A 25,479-nucleotide genomic window follows, 5' to 3' on the forward strand; every position below is an offset into this window, starting at 1 on the left:
TTGATGAATCTCTGCTTGGGTACTGCTGTCTATGGTGCTGACTACCCGCAGAGCTCTCCGGGCCGTTGTGCTTTGTAGAGCGACGTGTTCTTGACGTTGAAACATTGTTTTGCGATTCGCAGTCCGACTTGCAATCTGTTTTTCTTTTTTTGTGTTTCGAAACATGCGTCTGTCTGGCTATATCTCTGTATGTTGTATTGGACATTTTCTCAACAGAGATGTGTTTCCATCAAATTGACTTGTTGGGGATACAAGTATGTGCATAGTGCATATAGAAATAACTTTTGCGATTAAATTCCCATGTACCGAATTAAAAAATACAAGTTAAATGGGATTCCATCGCATTTTCAATGCTAAGCTGATAGTTTTGTCACTATAAATGTTGCGTAGTTATAAAGAATGTGCCCACTCTGATATTGGCTCGTGCGCTCTAGCCAACAATTTGCAGATACTGTGCGGGTATAGCATACAACATGATGAGATCATGTGTATTTGTCAAACGTCAGCCAAGCAGAGATCCTCATGTCACCAGAATAAGACCCTCCATTTTTATTCGCCTTGCACTTTCACCACCCTCTGAAGTTCATCAGAACTTATTTTACCTGTAGCCTAATAAATTGCATGATTTCCCATGTTGTCGTGACATTTTTTTTATCCAACATTACTTGTAAAGTTACTCACATAACCAGTTTTCCATCCAACCTTTTTAACGTCAAGCCATTTTGAGGTCGCTGGAATGATATTTTGGACAAACGTGCGCATGCGTACAGGATTCTTTTGAAGAAGCCTAATCAGAGGAAAACATGTGACTGGTTGTGTTTCTGACACATATAATATCATACATTTTAAAATATAAATAATAAATATTTGGCCTATGTTGAAACTCGCTTGAAAACAATAATGCAATTATTCATTGCATTGTGGTGTTATAGGCTATTCTAGGTAGGATAATTGTATTGTCCCTAAGAGAACAACAGAGGAGCTGCATGTCTCATGTCTTCACTATTCTTTCATGCGCAATAATGCACCTGGTCTCTCCGCTGCCTGTCGGCTATTCGTATTTGTTATTGTGGATTCATATTGATTGCTTTTATGTGTGATATGGTTGCTTGTTCTGCAAATTTGGACAAAAGTCCCTGACGGACACCGCAGCGGGGGAGAAGACCCCCGCAAACAGCCCCTCCACAGTCCAGACCCATGGAAGCCCATCTACTGTCCAGCCCCCCACTGATAGTCCGGCACTCCGCTGTCCTGACCATGAGTAACCCGAGCATACTCCACAACAGCCCCACAGTGGACAGACTAGCACCCAGGTTTATATGGGGTGATATGGGGAGGATATTAATGCATGCATTCTGTTTTTTTTTAATACGTTTTGTTGATTAGATTTTATAAATATTATAGTTCTAATAACTAATTTTGGAATGATTTAAATGTAATATATTGAACATCTACAAATTCTGTATAAAATTAACTGTAATTTGGATTAGTTAATGCTGTTCTAATTAAACATTTAGAACATAAGCAATTTCTAAACATTCTTCTGTCCTTATCATTTCATAACATTCTTCAGTATACAGTATATCTACCTGTGAAATACAGAATGTTTATTTTTATCGTAAAATAATGAACTTGGTAATTGTAAAGAACTGTTAATTCGTCATTTTATTTTTAGCTATGGGTCTTGTGTTATATATTCTTGAAGAATGCCTTTTGGTGTTAGATAGAGTAATGATTAGGTGTCTAAAGACACAGTAGGTGGCAGTGTATTCTGGGAATGGAGCCTTCGTGTGTCTGTGAGGGAGGTACGGGGTGTGTGTGTGGAATGGTGGTGGGTTGGAGGTAACCTGCTGATCGATCGCATTCTCTGTCACACATACTTTCTGCCTCACACACACACAGAGCGACACACGCAGGGGGCGTTTTTCTCCCTCTCCATTAGAAACAACGGACGGCCAGGCGGGAGAGCTGCATCTTCTGTTTAGGTAGTTATAGCTGGAGCGTATACAGCTACTGGCCTCTACTGCCTGCTTACATCTGTCAGCTGGCCGCCCGATACGTGGATCCTTTTGTGTCCGACTTCCATTGTGCCATCTATTGTGGGGGCTAAAGGAAACCGCTGCCAGTGGACAAGATGAAAGAACACAGGGGCTGGGACCTCAAAGGCTTACTGAAGAGGAACTGGTTGCTGATTGCGACCATTGTGTCGGTGCTGTTAGGTAAGTGAAAGTGAAGCCCCCCCTAACCCTATTGTCTGCACTCTGCTTAGTGTGAAGAAGCCCTGCTTGATGTCACACACTCCCGCGTAGCTGCCTGTCTGTCTCCGCTCTCTCTCCTTGCTCTGTCAGTGCACCCGCCCCCTTTTCCCACTCCCTCTCTCCTTTTTGTCTATTTTGACACATTTGTAATCTCTCCTGATGTTTTCCACTGCTGCAGTCCAGGTTTAGAGTCATCCAGAAGCCTGTCTTGGTCCTATAAGGATGTGTAGGGCTGGGGGACTGGCTGATGAGAATAGTTAAAAAGATTTAACCTTTATTTAACTAGGCAAGTCAGTTAAGAACAAATTCTTATTTACAATGACGGACTAGCCCGGCCAAACCCAGACGACGCTGTGCGCCGCCCAATGGGAGTAGTAATGTGCATGCATGGGTGTATTTGTTGTGTGTGCATAATGTTGCCTTGTGCATGCTGCGTGGGTGTGCACCTGTGTGTGCATGCAGCTGTGAGGATGTTCAAAGATGGATGCGAACAGAACAGTGTGTGTGTGTGTGTGTGACTGTGGCTAGTCATAATGTGTGTTTCTGTGTGACTGTTCATTATATGGATGTGCACAGCAGTCTCTGCCACTGCTACGCTGATGCCCAGTCTCCTACAGAGACAGGGTTCCCTGCACTGTTGTATGCTGTGCTGCCTCCCAGAGCCTGTCTCACTGCCCCAGTCAAACGGAACTAGACTGAACTGACCCACTCCACTGGCTCCTTCAGTCCAGTCAGTCAGTTATTCTGCATCAGTCTTTGCGATTTTGAATCCTTGGGACGTCCCTACCCCCCCCATTGAAGTTGAAAAGGGTTGGTTATGGTTATGATAAGGTTAGGTGTTAAGTTTAGGGTTTAAGGTAGGGACGTACCAAGGATTCCATATAGCAGGGTTTCCCAAACTTGGTCCTGCCCCTGTACCGCACAATTTGGAAAAAACAGCCCACTGATTTTTAGGGCCCATCACTGAATTGTCCTGCCCTGTAACCATTTTGTTGTGCTTGCTTGGTTGAACATTTATGATTTTATGGACTAAATGGACTTTGGCTTAGTGGCAGTATTGTGTTTAAAAGGCTGTCAAACCATTAAATGATAAATGCTGACTTTGAAGGGCCCTCCACAAGGATAATGCAATTTCTACTTATGCAGTTACCCACTAGTTTCAGAATGTAAACACATAAACCTGACCGAATAGATAACCTATTCCATTTTTTATTGAACTTTCTTGGAAAAAAAACATTGTCATTTATAATAACATTGTAACAGTTGCCATGGAGAGGAGAGTTAGTTATCGACGATATAACGTTACTACCACTATGTCGCCGTTTTTTTACTAGGTGTCTTCAGGACTTGCCTCAAATTAATATTAATGATGTACATCGAATTGTTAAATCAGCCTCCGAGACTCCAGCTAGCAAGAATGAAAGGGGTTCAAGATGAATATAGGAAGCTACATAGACAACTATGAAGGTGAGTACCAAGTCAGTGACAGATTTAACGTTAGCTAGCTACAATCATTAGCTAGCTAATTTAACTATTAACTGTAGCTAGCTAGTTACTTCGTGAAATGATGTAACGTTGACAGAATCTACCTGAGAATGTGTGTATTTTCGTTAGCTTGGTTAAGTTATGCTTGCTAGCTATATCTGCTAGCTACAAATAATTGTCATTCATGTCTTCTACACAGTATCTAACAAAGATACATTGACAGGGGAGATCACCGCGAGGGCTGCCTGTCACAGCTCCATGAGGAAGAGTGAAACGCCGCACAGCATGCGAGTAGGGAAAGGTTATATAGCTACTAGGGACCTTGTTAAACATCTCCTGTGAGACACTGTCATCATGGTCAAAATGTGTTGGAGACAGTGTCAACGTTTAATCTTATCAGTAGATAGATATTTAAGATGGGTCCCAATCCCAATTTGGAATTGCCCATTTAACAGATTATTTGGTAAAGATCTGTTGATGCATTGTTTGGTAATTGTGTTACTGAGACATAATCTATTCCTGTATAGTTAAATGAGCCCCTAGTCACACATATCTTCACAGATGGTGTTAAAGCACTCCGTACCAGTGATAGTGGTCCAAAGCCACTGCTCCTGTGTTGCAGGAAGTGCTATGTGCAAACATCTGGTGGCCCTTCTTTACCAGACAGCGCACTACTCTCAACAAAACATTCCTGCTGCACCACCAGTTCACAGCTGCACAGACACAGAACAGCGTTGGCACAAGCCAAGAACACTTGTGAGTCTATCAATATCCATGAAAAAAAATGCACCTGAAAATTATTCAGCCTATGAAACAGTAAATCCTTGTTAATTAGGGTGTGAAACCAGGTCCGGTTGATGGGATAGAGTTCCGTAAACCTACTAACTCGTGTGCTGATGGAATAAGGTAAGTTGGAGGTTTCTAGAATGGAAACATTTTAGAAAACATTTTCTTGTGATTGTTCTTGTATCCAGATGATAAGCCTAAACAGTGGCGTCTTTACGATGTAATGACAAATGTTTGGGACAAAGACTGGGGGGAAATATATCATCTATCATTTTATTTGAACTTTTGGGCTTGTGCTGTTTCTGAAAAAGTTACATGAGTCTTTGTCATAGTAATCTCTCCAACCTGATGTTAAGGTTTTAAAATGTTTTGCAGAAGTTCTCTCTACAAAGCACTCAATGGATACATGCCTGACATGGACCTTCTCCGCGTCTCAGAAACGTATGCCAACTTTCCTCCACTTACTGCCCCTCTTGTGACAACAATGGAAATGTCAGCTGACGTGCCCCTGGTTGAGTCCGCCTTTGGGCCAGTGCAAGCCGGCAGTGTTCTGTCCTATCAGCTTCCACAGCTAAAGACCCGTGAAATTGTGAAGATTGCCGATGCCCCTTCTCCACCAATACTTCCATTAGATGGCTACAGGATTCAGTCTTCCCAGTGTGCTTACATCCTTAGCCATCAGGAGCAGTTCCACCTCAAGGCGTTAGAGACAACCTACGAGACGTCACACAAAGTCGAGGTTGCTACAAGGGAGCAGAGCAGCAGCCCGGAATGGCATCGGCTCAGGAAAACGAGAATAACATCCTCTCGTTTCCGAGAGGTTTGCCATGTCCGGGGAGAGACCTCAGCTGACCACCTAGCGGATGTTCAAGGGATCTGGTATGCAGACCATGGAGATGAAGAGGGGGCTAGCCATGGAGCCAGTGGCTGTACAGGAGTACTGCACACTAAAGAATGTTAACTTCTTTCCGTGTGGCTTCGTAGTGCACCCAGATGCTCCGTGGTTAGGATCCTCTCCAGATGGAATCATATTTGATCCCAGTGTGAGACTACACTTTGGACTCTTAGAGGTCAAGTGCCCAAATGTAGATACCTGAAGATACAGAATGGAGAGCTGAAGTTGAAGAGATCTCATGCTTACTACTGGCAGGTACCAGGTCAAATCCTTCTCACAGGTTGTAGCTGGTGTGACTTTGTTATCTGTGCACAGGAGGACATCCTAGTTGAAATGATATATAAAGATCTTCAGGTTTCAAAAACTATAAGGGAGAAGGTTGACCACTTTTATTTTTACCACTACTTGCAGAAGTGTCTATCTCGCACCTGATTGGATCCCCTGCATGGGTGCCAAGTTTAGTGGTTTTATGAAAAATAAGTATTGACGTTCTTGTGAAGAAATCTACAGTAGAATAGGTTTGTTTAAAAAAAAATGTATTTCAGCAAATGTTCAACAGTTCAGTTAATCAATTACACCTCTGTAACATTGTATGCAATCTTGCATTCTGACTATTCTGTGTTTACTTGATTTTTCCCCCACCCTTGTTACTCATTGCCTAATTAAAGCCAATACAAGCTCCACACAAACTGATATTCACTACAACACAAATGATTGATACATGTCGTAGATAAACACATTATTATTTTGCTGCTAGCAAATAAACACATGTTCATTTACACTGGTTTGCCCCATGCTCTGACCAAAGGTCCATTCTACACACCTTTGTGTGTTTGGTGACAGTAAAGTTGTCACGACGTACTGCCACCAACCACCTTTTTCTGAGCTCTACATCGACCAGGAAACTATGGAAGCTCACAATACCATTACATTTGGAAGAAACTGAACACAGAGGCACTGAACAATGTTCATTAGCACCTCCTTCGACTAAGATTGAGTGTTCTGATTGTTAATGAATTTCATCCTCAAAATTGCAGAATATTACTTTAATTAACACCTCTATTCTTTAGAAAGTGTCATGGAATCTTGAGTGACCACAGAGAGTCAACAGCTCATTTGGATTACATACTGAGATGGGCACTCTGTCAGTCAGTAATTTGGTTTGTTTGCCATGTAATGCCTTAAACAGACAAACAGTTCCACCATCAGATGTCACACTGTAATGGAAAACTAAGTTATATGGTAATTATTTGTATTATTAACAGTAAAATAATTGCTGTATTTTGAATGGTACTGTAATTCCACTCCACAGAAAACAGTACCGTACCCTATTGTTGGAGCGCCAAAAACCTTTTGACCCCTAGTGGGTGCATGGTATTTTAAATTAGCATTTTGTCATTTCCTTTTGGTGTGTTTTGCCATGTAGTTGCTGCTTGTTTGGAAGCCTTTGTAACGCCTCTAGAAGTGCAAATATTTATTAATATGCTGCAATGTTTGTAAACACTTTACCTAGCAGCCCAACCTGGTCTCACAGCATTTCTTATTTTTCTGTACATAAATTCTGTACGTAAATTTGAGACACTCCATTTAGTATGATATGTTACGTTTTGGTATAGTTATATAACACAGATGGCTACCAAAAGGCAAAAACGAAAGGAGGGTGTTTGGTCGGGGTGGAAGGATGGGCGTATAATGCCAGCGTCTAGCATGATACGAACTCGCAACCTTCAGGTTGCTAGACTTTTGCGTTATATGTTTGAGCTATTTTCAAATCTCATCACGGACAACTTTATAATTTTTTTGCTAATTAGCAACTATTTAATACTTTTTAGCTACTTTGCAACTATACTGAACAAAAATATAAACGCAACATGTAAAGTGTTGGTCCCATGTTTCATGGGCTGAAATAAAAGATCCCAGAAATGTTCCACATGCACAAAAAGCTTATTTATCTAAAATGTTGTGCACAAATTTGTTTACATCCCTGTTAGTGAGCATTTCTCCTTTGCCAAGATAATCCATCCACCTGACAGGTGTGGCATATCAAGAAGCTGATTAAACAGCATGATCATTACACAGGTGCACCTTGTGCTGGGGGCAATAAAAGGCCAAGTTTTGAGGGAGCGTACAATTGGCATGCTGACTGCAGTAATGTCCACCAGAGCTGTTGCCAGAGAATGTAATGTTCATTTTTCTATCAAAAGCCGCCTCCACCGTTGTTTTAGAGAATTTGGCAGTACATCCAACCGGCTTCACAACCGCAGACCAGTACCGCCACATCTGGCTTCTTAACCTGCGAGATTGTCTGAGATCAGCCTGGACAGCTAATGAAACTGAGTATTTCTGTCTGTAATAAAGCCATTTTGTGGGGAAAAACTCATTCTGTTTGGCTGGGCCTGGCTCCCCAGTGGGTGGGCCTGGCTCCACAGTGGGAGGGCCTATGCCCTCCCAGGCCAACCCATGGCTTCCCCCCTGCCCAGTCATGTGAAATCAATAGATTAGGGCATAATGAATCTATTTCAATTGACTGATTTCCTTATATGAAGTGTAACTCAGTGAAATTGTTGCTTGTTGCGTTTATTTTTGTTCAGTATACTTAGCATGTTAGCTAACCCTTCCCCTAACCTAATTCATAACATATCATACGTTTTTCAAATTCGTAACACATTGTACTTTTTACAAATCTTTAACAAATAATATGAATTGTAGTTCGTAACATATATATCATACGAAATGGGTGATGGACTTCCACAAATGAATGCATACCATACAAAACGTAACATATCATACTAAATGGAGTGTCCCGGATTTACGTACAGAATGATACAAAATGCTCTGAGACCAGATTGCTGAGCAGCCAACCTGCTTGCACTAATCCCATATAATTACAGTAAAATACTGTGAAATACAAACCGCTCTCCTCAATGAATTTTTTTAATTCATCCATTCATTCCGATTACAGTAGCATTTACACAGTACATTCTTCAATACCATATTTATATTACAGTAGCTGTACTGTAATATGAAATACAGAATTTTACTTGCCACAGAGCTGCTTGTAAGCTACTGTCAAAATCACGGTAATGGCTTTACAGTGCACATAAAAGTTCACTACTACACAATGTGGCCTCTGTTGCTGGCCATGCTTACTCTCTAGTAGCAAGGCAGCCCCTTCCATGCCAGTTCTGTACTTAAGTTATTACATGGGCGGGATTGTTGGACGTCGTCTTGTATGTTTAATTCATAACCGTAAGTAATTTAGCTTTGCGAATATGCCAATAACTGTCCTATTGTGGCATGCTGTAAGATTTTACTCTCCATAGGGCCTGTATTCATAAATAGTCTGACTAGGAGTGGTGATCTAGGATCAGGTCCCCTCCATATCCATATACTCTTATTTATTATTATCTAAAATACAAAACTCTGTGAATACAGACCCAGATCTCAAGAAATGTGCTGACTCATCTTTTTAATGAAACCATGAAAACTCAGTGGAGATTGTGATTCACCATTTTGAAGGAATAACATTATTTTCCATAAATTACCAGATAGAAATTGCATGGGAAAATGGTAATTACTTAAGCATTAAGGCCTGAGGAGGTGTAGTATATGGCCAATATACCACGGCTAAGGGCTGTTCTTAGGCACGACGCAACGCGGAGCCCTTACAACCTTGCCACCATTACCACAATCACCACCACCATTATCAACTTACCTGGTAAAATAAATAAATAACTTTAAAAAAAAATGTATTGCCACCACCACCACCACCGGTGTGGAACAACTTCTATACAGTACAGTATATCATGAGGGTTTATTTTAGAATTAGGAATGATGTAACCTATTTAGTTACAATTCGCTGTGTCACCACTTTTCCCAACCTTTCACAGGGTTGTTTTATGGTGGCTTGTAGTGGTTGATAACACACAGGGTGAGGAGGATGAAAGTGGATCAGAGAAATACACTGTATGTGACGTTTATGGGCGAACCCCCCCTCCATCCCATAAACGTCACATAGTGTATTTCTCAATGTCACAACCTTAAACCCCTGTCATGAAACCCTGTGCAAAGCAAAAGTTATGTAACACCTTGCCCATAAACTAAAAACGAGAAAGTCACATAGTCATAATACTGTGGTATTCTACTTGGCAGCTCTTAAATAATAGCGACGTTTACATTTTAATTTGACATGGCATGCAGGTCGAATACCAATGTTGTTCCTTTTGTCATCATTATATCTCCCTCTCTCCCACTACATTTCCACAGTGAAAATGCTTCATATTCAGTGAATGGGTAGTGTGGGAACTGGGAACTAAACTTGTGATGTATTACATTTACGTCATTTAGCAGACGCTCTTATCCAGAGCGACTTACAGTAGTGAATGCATACATTTCATACATTTTTTTCTCCGTACTGGTCCCCCGTGGGAATCGAACCCACAACCCTAGCATTGCAAACACCATGCTCTACCAACTGAGCCACACGGGACCAACCGTATTGAACAAACCTTCGTAAACTAACCTTATTCATCTCTCTCTCTGTCTCTCTCTCTCAGGGATAGGCCTTGGGGTGTTGGTTAGGGAATATGCCTCCCTTTCCCACCTCGATAAGCAGTATTTTGGATTCCCGGGAGATATCCTGATGCGGATGCTCAAGCTGGTCATCCTGCCCCTCATCATCTCCAGCATGATAACAGGTCACTTGGGATGAATTGTATCTCAACAGCTCTATTTCAGTCACTCTGCATTATGTTTAATGAAGGGGGCCATCAGAGAATGCGCACAGATATCTTAGTCAAAGACAACTAAAATAGTCCTAGTCATTGAGAGGACTTGTTGACAGACATGCTTCCTTTGGGTGAACAGGTCTTGTTTGTGTTCACAGGAGTGGCCGCCCTGGATTCGGATGTTTCCGGAAAGATAGGTTTGAGGGCTGTGGTTTATTACTTAACCACCACCATCATTGCAGTCCTTTTGGGTGAGTTAAAAGCGCCTGGTCTCACTCCCTTTCAGCTGTTCCCCCATTTGTTATGAAGAATGACATTTGACTATTGAGTGATGGTGAACATGTTTTTCAGGTATTGCATTGGTGATAACCATCAAACCTGGTGTCTCTCAGAAGGCAGAAAACATCGACAGGACAGAGGTCACACAAAACGTCAACACTGTCGACACACTACTGGATCTTGTCAGGTGACGGCTTCCAGTGTTTCTCCTATAATTATTTTCAGCAGCGGTGGCAAAGTTAGTTTGAGGGAGGGGAGGGGTGGCCGAACCGAACCAATTTAGCAATCAAATAAATGAATATGATATTTAATTTAATAGAATTTCTATAAAAAGCCCATTCTACATCAGTCAGAGATACAGTGAATAACATTTCCACATTTGGCTCACGTTGTTGGCATCTCAACATATGTCCTATTCGATCCACAGAAACATGTTTCCTGAAAACATAGTGCAGGCTTGTTTCCAACAGGTAAGAGTCGTTGTCTGATTTGTACATTCAAGCTTACGGTCACTAGCCTGGTCCCAGATCTGTTTGTGCTGCCTTGTCAACTCTTATGAGAACTGTCAAGACGGCACAAACGAATCTGGGGCAGGCTATACAATCACTGCTCTTTGAGGAGAAAACATGATCTACATTCAAATATAACCATGTGAAATGTTACTATTTCAATTGAACCAGTACAAGACAATGCGCAAAGAGTTGGAACCCTCTAAAGTGAAGGAGAACACTACAACCACAATGTTCCCTCCTCTCTCTACCACTGTCATGGCAACCATTCTTCCCCCAGAGGTAGGTGTTACTGTTTCCATATGTTTATCCGCCTGTGTGTCAAGAGCTGTGATTTGATAGGACCGAAGCTGGCAAGCCCGGTCTTCTTTTCTTACTTGTTTAGAGTTCATCAGATGTCTATCTATCCAATCACAATCTTTTGTGGTATGAAAATGTGTCCATTTCAGTGTCTTTTTTTCAGATGAGCCTTAGTGCGTCTACACCTGGCTACCCACATCGAGTGTGATGGCTATGACCACAGATCAACTTGTAGAACATTATAATGCCACTGTGTGGACAGGGGTCAATATGTTGTGATCTGAGGAAAAAGCACAAGAAAATGACGAGCCCACTGAAACACAGTACTTCACCTGTGGATGTTTTGACCAAAATCTCTTTCTATTTTTATACTTGCTTCCTTATTTCTCCTCTCTGTAGAACATCAGCAAGGACTATATAATAGTCGGGTCATATTCTGATGGGCTCAACGTGCTGGGCCTCATCGTGTTCTGTGTGGCGTTTGGTCTCGTCATCGGCAAGATGGGTGAAAGGGGACGCATCCTGCTGGAGTTCTTTGATGCTTTAAACGAGGCCACCATGAGGCTAGTTCAGATTATCATGTGGTATGTAACTACAGGCCACCACGAGGCTAGTTCAGATTATCATGTGGTATGTAACTACAGGCCACCATGAGGCTAGTTCAGATTATCATGTGGTATGTAACTACAGGCCACCACGAGGCTAGTTCAGATTATCATGTGGTATGTAACTACATGCCACCACAAGGCTAGTTCTATTATCATGTGGTATGTAACTACAGGCCACCACGAGGCTAGTTCAGATTATCATGTGGTATGTAACTACAGGCCACCACAAGGCTAGTTCAGATTATCATGTGGTATGTAACTACAGGCCACCATGAGGCTAGTTCAGATTATCATGTGGTATGTAACTTCAGGCCACCACGAGGCTAGTTCAGATTATCATGTGGTATGTAACTTCAGGCCACCACGAGGCTAGTTCAGATTATCATGTGGTATGTAACTTCAGGCCACCACGAGGCTAGTTCAGATTATCATGTGGTATGTAACTACAGGCCACCACAAGGCTAGTTCAGATTATCATGTGGTATGTAACTACAGGCCACCACGAGGCTAGTTCAGATTATCATGTGGTATGTAACTACAGGCCACCACGAGGCTAGTTCAGATTATCATGTGGTATGTAACTACAGGCCACCACGAGGCTAGTTCAGATTATCATGTGGTATGTAACTACAGGCCACCACGAGGCTAGTCCAGATTATCATGTGGTATGTAACTACAGGCCACCACGAGGCTAGTTCAGATTATCATGTGGTATGTAACTACAGGCCACCATGAGGCTAGTCCAGATTATCATGTGGTATGTAACTACAGGCCACCACGAGGCTAGTTCAGATTATCATGTGGTATGTAACTACAGGCCACCACAAGGCTAGTCCAGATTATCATATGGTATGTATTGCTGAGTTCACATGCTAGTTGGAACTTGGACATTTCCGACTTGCTAACTGGTTGAACACGGCACGTGTATAACTACAACCAGTGTTTTCTAGTTTTGACTAGCATGTGAACGCGGCATAAGTACAGTGTAGTCTACAGGCTATCTTTACGAATACCATTTTTTTCATTTTAAAATTCACCCTCCATCTCACTTAGCTACACTACAAATGTTTAGAATCTTGTAGTTCACATTAGCTATTTTCTATGCTATTATATGAATGTACTGTAGTATTCAATGCTATTCCAGTGGTGGAGGTGATGGAAATGTTGATAGCATTAACATAACCATTGTTATTATTACAGCTATATGCCAGTGGGGATACTCTTCCTCATCGCTGCCAAGATCATCGAGGTAGAAGACTGGGAAATCTTCAGGAAGTTGGGCATGTACATGGTGACAGTTTTGAGTGGGTGAGCCTAAACCAGCATTCTCTCTCTCTCTCTCCACAACATTGGTAGATTTATAGCTGGCATTAGGGTCCAGTATTCTTGCAAAGATACTGTAAAATGCCATCTCTGTCCCGGCACAGATAAGAACCAAGGACATTTAAAACTGCTCAACCTGCAGATGCAGTAATGAGGCCTTTAGCGAATGCCTGTCCAACTGTAAATTTCCTGGACAGAATTATGTCTCTGGGTGACCAGGAAAATGATTATCCAGAGTCTGGGGGGGGGGGGGGGGGGTACGCTGTCCTGTGTGTCCTAAATAGCACTCTGTTCCCTATATAGTGCACTACTGTTGACCAGAGGCCTATGTGTCGTGGTCAAAGAGTAGAGGACTATAAAGGAAACAGGGTGCCTTTTGATACCCAGCCCTGTTTATTCTGTTATTATAACCTGGAGAAGAGTTTTAGTCCCCAGTTAACCCCCAGGGATTAGTCAGATATTTCTTACAGTGAGTCAAAATCAAACACTTTTTTGTAATGTTTTACTTTTCTCCTCAGCCTAGCTATCCACTCTACTGTTTTTTTGCCACTGATCTACTTTGTCATTGTGAGGAAGAATCCGTATACCTTTGCCTTGGGGATGGCTCAGGCACTGGTCACTGCTCTCATGATCTCTTCCAGGTAAGCCTCGGTCACTATTGGGGATCATACATTATGTTGTATATAGCAAAGCATAGCAGTAAACGCTGACATATCTATTTATTTGTCCATTCATTTAATACATCTATCCAATCCATCCATCTGTCCGTTCTTCCATCCATCCGTCCAATTATCCACCTACCTGTCCAATCATCCATCCATCCTTCTTTAACCTAAATGCTACCTCCCTCTAGCTCTGCCACCCTGCCCGTCACCTTCCGCTGTGCCGAAGAGAACCTCCGGATCGACAAGAGGATCACCCGCTTCGTGTTGCCCGTGGGCGCCACCATCAACATGGACGGTACAGCTCTCTACGAGGCCGTCGCTGCCATCTTCATTGCCCAGCTCAACGACTATGATCTTGACGTGGGTCAGATTGTCACCATCAGGCAAGTCCCCAACACCTTGGGTTGACAGGAGATTGTGTATTCGATGTACTCATTTTGGGCAGGTGAAAGTGTCATGGCATATTTCTAATCAGACGGAAAGTCTTTGGCGGTCTCCGACTTCAGCTGCTCAGAATGTCTACGCCACTGAGTGATGTAAGGAGAAATGGATTTGTGCGTGGCAAAACTTACTTCACACTGGAAACTCAATCATAATCAGTTGAAATAGGTCATGGCAGTATGTATGTTAGTATCATGTATCAATCGTCAAGTTACAGACCTAATCATGTAAAATGATGTCAATTGTAACAATGGTAACTTACTGTTTCCTCTGATTTCAGTGTAACAGCAACAGTAGCCAGCATCGGAGCCGCCGGTGTACCTAACGCTGGCTTTGTTACCATGGTGATTGTGCTGACTGCCGTTGGACTACCGGCAAATGATGTCACTTTAATTATTGCTGTGGATTGGCTGCTGTGAGTAATACCTTGAGTGAAATATTGTCAACATAAAATATTGTTTTAGTGATTAATCCAATGGTGTGACGTTTTAAAGGTAGACCCAGCAACACACCATCACCATACACAGTGGAGACAACAAAAACATAAATCTGCCAAGACTGCCACTACATTCTCTTCCCAATTTGTGCCATCCCTTAAACAATGCCCAGGAGGGATGGTCTTGGCAGGTTACATTGTTGTTGATGACTGTAAACTGGAAGTTGACCCGCAGTGTAGGATGACGTCGTATTGCAAAGTCTACAGTGTCTTTAACTGATTATCAACGGACAATGTTCACTCGCCATTTCAGAGACCGCTTCCGCACCATGATCAACGTGCTGGGAGATGCCTACGGAGCTGGCATTGTTCAGAAGCTGTCCATGCGGGAGCTGGAGAGGATGGACGGCACCTCGGTCGTGACTAACCCTTTCGCCCTGGGGACCACGCTGGACAACGAGGAGTGTGAGAAGAAGTCCTATGTCAACGGCGGCTTCACCGTCGACAAAACCGACGCCATCTCTTTCACTGAGACCTCCCAGTTTTAGGAGGAAGGGGGGGGAGCAAAGAAGTGCCAATGCTGCTAGATGTTTAGCCTGGTTCTGTTTGTTGCCTGGTTCTAGTTCTGTGACCAACATTTCCTGTTGATGCAGGATTACTGCTGGAGGATTATTTTCCTGCTGTAGCACACTGGCTCAAATTAAGATCCTACATCTGTAGCAATATCAGCCACCACCATCTGTTCTATCTTGATTCTCTTTCCAGCACTGTCCCCGATGATCAGTATGTTTTTTAACCACAAGTGAAAATCCTCAGCAGCCCTTAAAATGAGCTGGGCTGTATCTGAAATGACACCCTATTGCCTAAATAGGCCCTGGTCTAAAGTAGTGCACTAGTAGTGCACTGTAGAGAATGAGGTGCCCTTTGGGATGAACCCATGCTCTCTTTTACCAAAAGAGCTTCCATTGTTATGTTGACATAGTGCCGACAATGTACACAGTCACTTTTGAATGAATCAATACTTTTGCTATTGTTTTTACATAGAGGGAACAAAGGGGACTACAAGAGCCAGAGCTTTTGAAATTCATACCTACAGCGCGTGGGTGTAACTGAAATAATATATGGCCAGACTGAGCTGTGCATATGTATTGCAAAAAATAGCATGGAAGAAGAAATAACTATTCTTGATGTTCAATACACTGTATATTGCAAAGACTCAAACAGACTTTGTTTGCTCTTCAGAAGATGACTACTCTTTGCAAATTATTTTGTGTGTGACTTTTTATTTCGTTTTGTCCATTTTTGTTCTGGGGGGGTCAGATACAAAGACAACCCCAACCCATTCCACCCACCCGCCCGCATTCTCCCTCCCCACTCAGAAAGCATGCCTCCCACCCCATCTAGCCCTCCCCACTCAGAAACCATGCCTCCCATCCCATCTAGCCCTCCCCACTCAGAAACCATGCCTCCCATCCCATCTAGCCCTCCCCACTCAGAAACCATGCCTCCCACCCCATCTAGCCCTCCCCACTCAGAAACCATGCCTCCCATCCCATCTAGCCCTCCCCACTCAGAAACCATGCCTCCCACCCCATCTAGCCCTCCCCACTCAGAAACCATGCCTCCCATCCCTTCCCATCTCACCCAGCAACAGAGGTTGTCTATCAGTCCCCCCCCATCCCCCAACAACATCCAGAGACCCCCGTACCACCCCTTCCCCGTGGGCCTGAAAGCGAGAAAAAAAAAGTTAATAAAAGCAAGTTGAAATAAATATAATTGGTTTGTATGTGTGGAGCTTTAGCTGAGATTGTTCTTTAAATAGTCATGTATATTTGTTGGTGAAAGTTAATGTTCTTAAGCTTTACAATATGTGCCAAACATCTTATTCATTAACTTTATATCATTCATCCATGTAATTTTATTGCATGAAGCAATATTACAAATAAATACAGTGGGAAACTTGTAATGAACATAGACCTGCTGAATGTCTTTTTCAAGTGACCAATAGCCTTTAAGAAAGTAGAGTTGATGGGCACACTAACGAGATTTGAGTTTAATTGAATACTGTGAAATATTTTCATAATGAATTGCTAAAGAGGATGGATGACTTTTTAATAAGGATTGTCTTGACAATAAAGGCTTTCTGATAAACGCTAACTTTAAAAGCTTCATGTTTGTTTGTCAGAGAAACAAAGAATTGTGGGGCCTCTGAAGCAATGTTTTGGCAGACCCAGCAGTAGAATCCAGGAATTCAATTGAATGCAGTTAGTACATCTTCTAACCTCAATCATGAAACCTTAGTTAGATACAAAGCCTTCCAAACAGCTCATTATGTAATAACTTTGTGTGGCCCAACAAATTCATTATTTTGTGTAGCCTTACTTTGGGGCGGCAGGTAGCCTAGTGGTTAGAGCGTTGGGCCAGTAACCGAAAGGTTGCTGAATTGAATCCCCGAGCTGACAAGGTACAAATCTGTCGTTCTGCCCCTGAACAAGGCAGTTAACCCACTGTTCCCCCGTAGGCCGTCATTGTCATTAAGAATTTGTTCTTAACTGACTTGCCTAGTTTGAGGTAGTAGACAATGTTATTATAGAACATCTCTCAAGTTGGTGAGTTAATGAGTATAGGAAAGCAAGTCAAGGGCGACGTAACTAACATTTGATTGATCAGATGTAGCTCAAAATAAAGCTTGTGAATCAGGTTCTTCTGTACATTTCAAAAGCACATTATGATGAGATCAACAATCGATGGGTAAGGTGTGTACAGTTCACAAATGACTTCAGTATATGAATCAACATGTACTAGATGTAAGCTAATAAAGAAAAATATAACTTGGGCGTTTCTCTTTTTGAGTGGTTTTGGAAATGGTTGAGAATGCAGAATTAGAGTTGTGGACATTTCTGCTTTCATTTACTTGTTTGTTCCTGTCCAGCACCTGACCTTTGGATGTGCAGTGATGTACAGTGATGAAACAAAATGTTCCTGAAGCAGCCAGTCAGTGCAGTACTATATAATCACCTAACCGGCTATTTCCCCTGAGAGATGTTAGAGCATAAAGAGCACTACCGACCTACCCATAATTCCCCTTTAATGTCTTTCCACCGACGCACCCGAGGACTCCACAAAGTCAGCCCGTTTGCTGGCTAGAGGCCAGAGGCTCATTCAGGAAGGTGCGACATGACAACGTTCAGATAGATGTACATTGTGTTGAGCAGATATTCTTCTTTGTCATGGAGAATAGGCAACCCAGCCTGCTCTACACGTTACAGTTCTATCTGCAGGTTTCACTCTCCTGAACACACCCAAGAGTAACAATATGATGTTACTGTACCATAGCTTATATTTTCAAATACTGTACATTCAATATAGGGTGAGAAATTCCTGATTTTTGTTGTTGTTAGATAACACAAAACGTTTTTATTCACACAAAATGACCATGTCCTCAGAACACGACTATAATGATATGCATTTCTATGGTTTCTGCCTCAATTCAATACCATAAATAAACATACAAAATGTACTAATAACATTAGCGTTAATATAATGAGATGCTTTGAATTCTGGTAATCACTTCTCTTCAATAGACACCGTATGCCTTAATACTTCATTTCATCTAACCGTAACACACACACAGAGTGAATTATGACATTATTATCGTATGACATCAATGCCGAAATGAACCGGACACTTTGGCTTCTTCACTGGTTGTATAGAAGATAAAGCTTCAAGTTGTTGAGTGAACAGCACCCCTGGAAATAAGGCAGGTAAATCCAATCAAAATCCCTGGAACGTCAACTTTGATTGAAATATTTCTAGACGGGCCTTCTACTGTCATTCAATACACAAATCTAAAGGTATTCAAATATTGATCAATACCAATGCAGATCAATACCGGGGATCATACTGTGTTATCATAATTGTGATACAATACTGTCATGGTAATTCATGTTTGGAAGAAGAAGATATTTGTTTGAATACAGTGTGACACGTCAGCGCAGCGAGGCTATCTGACTATTCCCTCTTACCTTCCCAGGCCGTTCCCCACTGACTCCCTAGGGTGGGCATCGGTTAGGGGAGATGGACCTCCGGGCTAGCACCTCGTCTATCTCGGAGTCAGTGGCCCCCTGAGGACCAACCAATACATTAGCACTGAGTTCTCACAAATACACATCACTAGCTTAATCCCAGTTGGTTTATGATACAATATCTTGTCATTGACAATAAAAAACAGACCTGTCTTACTACATCGAGAGAAAGAGAAAGAGAGCGAGCGAGCGAGCGAGTGAGCGAGCGAGAGAGAGAGAGAGAGAGAGAGAAGTGGAGTCTGCATATGACTTTCTGCTGGAGTTCCAGTTCCCTATGGATCGATTCTGCATGTCTATCTGGTCTATTCCCCCATCTACGGCAGCCAGACGCGTCACAAAACTTTTAGGGAATTGCTAATACTAAAATTATTTTTGGAATGAGGGTGATGCGAGCCGAGGATGAGGCAAGTTATAACATGGTCAAAACATTAGCTTCCAAACAAAGCGTAGGGATCAGGCATGACTGCAGACCTGGGTTCAAATACTAGGCTCTACTTTTAGCATTTGTTCTAGTCTGTCTGGAGTGGCAGCTGGGCAGGGTTGGCCATTTTACAACTATTCTATTGCTTCCATTGTGCCAGGCAAGCTCAATGAAGCTGACAAGGAAACGGTAGTAACTGGTCAATTTAAGTTATTGTTCAATCTTGTCAAGGTTAAATTGCTGGTGTGATTGCTGTTATGGTTTCCAACACACCCACTGCAGATGAACGTGACATGTGTCTTACTCACATGGGTGAGTCTGTGCACCGCTCTAGGGGTGGTAAGGAGTCCTCGGACGCGGTCTTGTACCTCCTCCCACATGCCCTGGGAGCTGGGGCGTGACCTGTCCATAGAGATAGAGACAAGGATCAGGACAGGGTCAGGTCTGGACCAACTGAGATGGAGGACATTTGTCAATGGCATTACGCACCTTATAGGAGCCAAGAGCTTACATCAAGATCATTCAAGTAAGCTTGACATACCCGTGTTGTCTCGAGCTTTCACTGTGGGAGTGCCAAAGCATGGAATGGCTGGGTGTAGGGGTGGAGGATCTCCCTAAGTTAGCCAGGGAACACCGTTGGCTTGGACCTGGTGGGTAGTCCAGGAGATTGTCTGTGTCAGAGGACAGGGACCGTGGGAGACGAGGAGAGGAGTCGTTGGCCAGGGTGGGTCTGGCCATGACAGGGGAGAGGTGGGGTGTAGGGGAGTGTCCAGTCCCAAGCCAGGGGTCGCTTTTCTAAGGACAGGAGGAGAAGAGGAGGGGGGTAAAAAAACAACAGTAAAATACAATAAAAACTATTTCATTCAGTTGGGAGTCCAAAGCCTGAAATGATCCTATCATTTTCCAAACGGAATGAATGGTTGGTTTTATTTAGAGCTAGTGTCCAAAGGTGGATGGATTGATGAGTTGAGTTCAATGTCCTATTTCCTTCATCAACAAAGTTGCACCACTGAATGTGAGTCATCATCTCAATGAGAGTGTTATGCCCAGTACAGGGAATCATTACCACATGACTGGGTAGGGTCAAGGATAAAACCACACCTGGGAATATTCTTCAGTTCAAATAACAGAGTGCTGTTCTCTGCCAACTGCTGTCTATAATGCCATACGTTAATACACACACACACACATACACGCACACACACACACACACTCATGGGCACGCACACGCAACATCTGCCTCTGCAACTGAATCCTGGATTTCCTGACGGGCCGTCCCCAGGTGGTAAGGGTAGGTAACAACACATCTGCCACGCTAATCCTCAACACAGGGGCCCCTCAGGGGTGCGTGCTTAGTCCCCTCCTGTACTCTCTGTTCACTCATGACTGCGCAGCCAGGCACGACTCCAACGCCATCATTAAGTTTGCCGATGACACAACAGTGGTAGGCCTGATCACCGACAAGACAGCCTATATGGAGGAGGTCAGAGACCTGGCCGTGTGGTGCCAGGACAACAACCTCTCCCTCAACGTGATCAAGACAAAGGAGATGATTGTGGACTACAGGAAAAGGAGGACCGAGCACACCACCATTCTCATTGACGGGCTTTAGTGGAACAAGTTGAGAGCTTCAAGTTCCTTGGTGTCCACATCAACAAACTAACATGGTCCAAGCACACCAAGACAGTTGTGAAGAGGGCACGACAAAACCTATTCCCCCTCAGGAGACTGAAAAGATTTGGCATGGGTCCTCAGATCCTCAAAAGGTTCTACAGCTGCACCATCGAGAGCATCCTGACTGATTGCATCACTGCATGGTATGGCAACTAGTCAGCATCCTACCGCAAGGCACTACAGAGGGTAGTGCATACGGCCCAGTACATCACTGGGGCCAAGCTTCCTGCCACCCAGGACCTCTGTACCAGGCGGTGTCAGAGGAAGGCCCTAAAAATTGTCAAAGACTCCAGCCACTCTAGTCATAGACTGTTCTCTCTGCTACCTCACGGAAAGCGGTACCGGAGAGCCAAGTCTATGTCCAAGAGGCTTCTAAACAGCTTCAACCCCAAAGCCATAAGACTCCTGATCACCTAATCAAATGGCTACCCAGACTATTTACATTACCCCCCTCCCTTTACACCGATGCCACTCTCTGTTGTTATCATCTACGCATAGTCACTTTAATAACTCTACCCAGATGTACATATTAGCTCAACTAACCGGTGCCCCAGCACATTGACTCTGTACCGGTACTCCCCTGTGTATAGTCTCGCTACTGTTATTTTACTGCTGCTCTTTAATTACTTGTCACTTTTATTCTTATCCCTATTTTTTTTAATTGCATTGTTGGTTAGGGGCTCCTAAGTAAGCATTTCACTAAGGTCTACATCTGTTGTATTCGGCGCGTGTGACTAATACAATTTGATACACACACACACAAAATAATATAACATGCACACATCAATACAACTATGTATGAACTTGTTGCTGACTCGCTGTCATGACATAGCAGATGTCATACTGTCATTTGTCACCATGACAGCTCACACCACTAGAAGTAAAATATACTTACATGACGGAGTAAAAACTCATCTATATCCCAGCTGGAACCCAAACTGAGCTGTGCCAGCCGCCCCATGTTTCCATGACAACCGTCCATCTGGCTGGCTTTGCACGGGGAGAGGGAGCGTGATCTGGGCATCACTGGTGCCCGCCGGGCACCGTCCCAATCTCCTCTCCGGTGTCCCTTTCGCAACCTTTTAGTGCGTTTCTTTGGCACCACTGTCCTCTGTGACTGAATGAGTGAATGAGCAAAGTATTATTCCATATGCTCAGTGTTTCTCAATCTTGACCCTTGGTCCAAAGGGAATAAGAGGTTGAAAAAAAGTCCTGCACATTGGCCTACAATGGGTTAGCCTGATCCCATATCATGGTGACCATAGGAGTTACGAAAGCACCAAAATATCTGGGAACAAGCTAATAGAGAAACATTAACATTAAGTGGAAGTCTATGGAGAGCGCTAATGACGTAAACTGAAAGCATTACCATTGGAGACCTGAGATGGGTGCTGTTGACCTCGGCGTTCGCAGAGCACTCACTGATGGTTGTTCTGGTGGAGAACTCTAACCTTGGAGCAATGCCCTGGGGAAGATGAGAGAGAGCGGATCATTTGAATGGATACTGGCCCAATTGATAAGAGAATTATCTAATAAAGGTAAATGAATCAATAATCCATTATTAATTAGTAGTTATGTAGCATGGGTAATGAATAATTCAAGTACTGAACGTTAGTTCCATAAGGTCTAGTAGAGACCCAGAAGGGAGAGAAATGTGTGTGTGTGATTAGTGGGCCTAAGGGAACCGTAGACGGTGTGTGTGTGTGTGTGTGTGTGTGTGTGTGTGTGTGTGTGTGTGTGTGTGTGTGCGTGAGAGACCGGGAGTAGCCTTCAAGGTCTCAGTAATCTCGGGGGAAAAGAACAGGCAGTGCTGGATAGTGATTAACAGTGGTGGGAAGTCAAGGGAGGCATACTGTTCACCTATTGTTTGTGTGTATGTGTGTGCGTAGGTTATCTACTGTTGGTATGGAGGTGTGTGCATTAGCGGAGAGAGAGGATAAAATGAACTTCTTTGTTAATGTTGGACAGAACGTTCTCTGAATAAACTGTACAGACGTTTTGCAGAAAGCTGAGTCCTTGCCTAATTATTAACCCATTGTCTTACAAACCTTGGGAATTAGTCAAGGCTTGATTGTTAATTATTATCATGGGGATAAAATAATTCCCTTGACACCAATCCACTAGTTAGAAGAGCAGCTTAATGCATCAACGTAAATTGTATCCTCTCTGTGCAGGTACGAAGCCTCTGTATTGTCCTAATCGGACCTATCAATCAGTGTCTAGTGAAACATCGCCGTCTCATACATCTCACTGAAACAGGACTACAGCCTGGTTCTCCATAGTGATGGTGTAAGCTCTCTCCTACTTACAGGGAAGCTAATGGAGCGTGTCATGAGAACCTCTCTGTCCACTCCAGAGAAGGATGGAACCAATTTGGGCTCTGGAAATAGGAAGCGTCTGGCGTCTTCCTCAAAGCAGGCCAGGGCCTCCCCCACTGCAGCAAAGCACACAGAGGTCAATCACTGCAGTCCTGTGTGGCTCAGTTAGTTAGTAAGAACACACCGCAAAGATCATGGGTTAATTTCTTGCAGGGGTCACGTATACTAAAATGTATGCGCCCAATGTACTGCAAGTTGTTTTGGATAAAAGCAGCTGCTACATGGCATATTATGATATGATCAACTTGCTTATGGTGTATTAGGCCAGTGGTTCCCAACTCCGGTCCTCTAGTACCCCGAACCGCACACATTTTTGTTGTAGCCCCGGACAAAAAACACCTGAATTAACTCATTGAGGTTAAATTAACTGTTTTTTTTGTCTGGGTCCTCAATAAACATGTGTACTGTTGGGGGTACATGATGACTGGGGTGGGGACCACTGTATAAGACTGTGTCTGTATCATGTTAAAGTTAAACACTTAGCTTACAAACTTGGACCAAAGTCATTTCTAAACATTTTGAAGATTACTGCACCTGGGGGGATCAACTGTACCAACTCAACTTTGACCGTTTCATCTGGGAGGAAAAATAAGCAAACACCATCGTTGAATATGAGCATACAACATTGTAGTAGCAAAATGTATCAAATAGGCCTACAGCAGCGGAGGCTGGTGGTAGGAGCTATAGGAGGACGGGCTCATCGTAATGGCTGGAATGGAATTCATGGAACAGAGTCAAACGTGGTTTCTGTTTGATACCGTTCCATTTATTCCATTCCAGCCATTGCAATGAACCCGTCCTCCTATAGCTCCCCCCACCAGCCTCCAGATATATAAAATATAACATACATTCCAACATCTCTGCAACATCTCCTGGGTCAACCGCATAGTGGAACACCTGGATGGGAACAGAAACTGAACAAATCTCATCTAGAAAATCTAGTTCATTCCCATTTTAGAATGGATCTGTTACTAGTTTATAGAACCGCTGCATGGTGCCAACCTCCTGGCATCCAAGAGAGCTACAGGGCATTTTGGCTTTTGTTCCAGCCCTGCTCAAAGTCAACAAATCAAGCCCCCAGATGAAAAGCTGATTAGTTTATACTGTGCAAGAGCTGGGGTAGAACAAAAGTCTGCACTCCTGATAGCTCGTCAGGAGAGGGGTTAGGCCATACTTGGTTTAGAATCACCAGGAAGAGACACGTCGCATTAACCCACTTTCTCAAATCTCATCTTCTCTCGAAACAGGAGAGGGAAGACAGGGGGGAGACACTCCGACTTGCGGTATTGGCTCATGAAGCACACACTGAGGTAGATGTCATCCTTGGCTGGCAAATGCACACCAGGGCATGATACCTGAAATGTAATGAAAACTGGTTATGGTGTCATGATGAACGACACCGGCTTTGCAGATACATGGTCACCATGTTTAATGTAGCAATTGAAAAGGAAGATCCAAATTGGTCCTTGAACCAACAATTCTCCAATGATGATGACCATCTGTGGTGCCAAGAAAGCCCTGGTCTCATAGCACAGGCAGTAGTAGTACCAATACACTCAAGGCTACATAACTGCAAATCAAAATTATATAGCCTGGAAAAATCAAACACACTGGGTGCATCCCACAAGTATATCACCGAATGTCATTACTGTTATGTGTATATATATATATATATATATCTTGCATGAAAGCTTACAAACTAAAGTTAGCTAGATATGCATGTGTTGGAACAGAGACATTTGAGTTTAGTCTCAAGAAAGCTAATGTTTATGCACCACTGTACACGACGCTTCACAAGTAAACTACTGCCTGGGAATCAGGTAACTAGCTGGTTGCATTAACAAAAATGTCTTACCGCTCTAAACTGTAAGTCAACTACCACTTTCATTGGTTTCCGATACATTAATTTCACCAGTAGCTAGCTATTCGTTTGATGCTAGCTAGCTGTTAATTTAGCACCACAGGTCAGCGTCATGTGTTTCCATGGCGTCTGAAACTTCCGGTTTCAACCTAATTATTTTAGGTGTATTATCTTTCCTCGGCCACAAGAGGGTAGTAGGCACTACTGTATACTACTAGAGCAGTGATTCTCCTGTAGAATCACCAAACGTTTTATTTTAACTCTTTTTTTTTATATTGGGATATTTTCAGATCCTCCAACACCACTTCCAGCAGCATCTGGTCTCCCATCCAGGGACTGACCTGTGTA

The 25,479-nt window shown here is 43.1% G+C and overlaps 2 protein-coding genes and 1 long non-coding RNA gene across 5 annotated transcripts; 2 read left to right on the plus strand and 1 right to left on the minus strand.

Annotated features, from left to right (window-relative positions):
* The first annotated feature begins 1,770 nt into the window (after positions 1-1,770).
* Positions 1,771-16,869, plus strand: LOC106608636 (excitatory amino acid transporter 3). Of its 3 annotated transcripts, none has more exons than XM_014206705.3 (12): positions 1,771-2,219; positions 9,981-10,121; positions 10,310-10,402; positions 10,503-10,617; positions 10,858-10,900; positions 11,111-11,221; positions 11,639-11,823; positions 13,048-13,155; positions 13,689-13,811; positions 14,024-14,218; positions 14,557-14,691; positions 15,026-16,869. In XM_014206705.3, the coding sequence occupies exons 1-12, from the start codon at positions 2,135-2,137 to the stop codon at positions 15,258-15,260; spliced, it is 1,569 nt and encodes a 522-aa protein (XP_014062180.1). In that variant the 5' UTR covers positions 1,771-2,134; the 3' UTR covers positions 15,261-16,869. The 3 variants fall into 3 exon arrangements, with proteins under 3 accessions (XP_014062180.1, XP_045577555.1, XP_082833530.1); XM_082977404.1 differs by lacking the exon at positions 1,771-2,219 and adding an exon at positions 3,496-3,725; XM_045721599.2 differs by lacking the exon at positions 13,689-13,811.
* Positions 3,733-9,974, plus strand: LOC123743740 (uncharacterized). Its single transcript, XR_014392874.1, has 3 exons — positions 3,733-4,499; positions 4,579-4,649; positions 4,905-9,974. It is a non-coding gene; the product is annotated as an uncharacterized LOC123743740 (long non-coding RNA).
* A 400-nt stretch (positions 16,870-17,269) lies between the features above and the next one.
* On the minus strand, positions 17,270-25,401 carry spata6l (spermatogenesis associated 6-like). The gene is made up of 11 exons (XM_014206708.3): positions 25,126-25,401; positions 24,488-24,625; positions 24,119-24,167; positions 23,805-23,846; positions 23,202-23,326; positions 22,262-22,357; positions 21,788-22,009; positions 19,760-20,013; positions 19,527-19,620; positions 18,738-18,836; positions 17,270-18,461 (listed from the first exon to the last, which is right to left on the minus strand). The coding sequence occupies exons 1-10, from the start codon at positions 25,171-25,173 to the stop codon at positions 18,765-18,767; spliced, it is 1,140 nt and encodes a 379-aa protein (XP_014062183.2). The 5' UTR covers positions 25,174-25,401; the 3' UTR covers positions 17,270-18,461; positions 18,738-18,764.
* Positions 25,402-25,479: the final 78 nt, after the last annotated feature.

This window comes from Salmo salar, chromosome 07 (assembly GCF_965601325.2).
Source record: "Salmo salar chromosome 07, fSalSal1, whole genome shotgun sequence".
Taxonomy (NCBI): Eukaryota; Metazoa; Chordata; class Actinopteri; order Salmoniformes; family Salmonidae; genus Salmo; species Salmo salar.

Bases quoted from the DNA above. Each gene is read 5' to 3' on its own strand.
- LOC106608636 (XM_014206705.3), top strand. From the start codon at position 2,135: ATGAAAGAACACAGGGGCTGGGACCTCAAAGGCTTACTGAAGAGGAAC. The intron at 10,122-10,309 runs GTCACTTGGGAT...TTGTGTTCACAG, and splicing joins CATCTCCAGCATGATAACAG to GAGTGGCCGCCCTGGATTCG. The intron at 10,618-10,857 runs GTGACGGCTTCC...TTCGATCCACAG, and splicing joins ACACTACTGGATCTTGTCAG to AAACATGTTTCCTGAAAACA.
- spata6l (XM_014206708.3), bottom strand. From the start codon at position 25,173: ATGTATCGGAAACCAATGAAAGTGGTAGTTGACTTACAGTTTAGAGCG. The intron at 24,626-25,125 runs GTAAGACATTTT...ATTACATTTCAG, and splicing joins TTGACTTACAGTTTAGAGCG to GTATCATGCCCTGGTGTGCA. The intron at 22,358-23,201 runs GTAAGTAGGAGA...CATCTTCCCCAG, and splicing joins CACGCTCCATTAGCTTCCCT to GGCATTGCTCCAAGGTTAGA.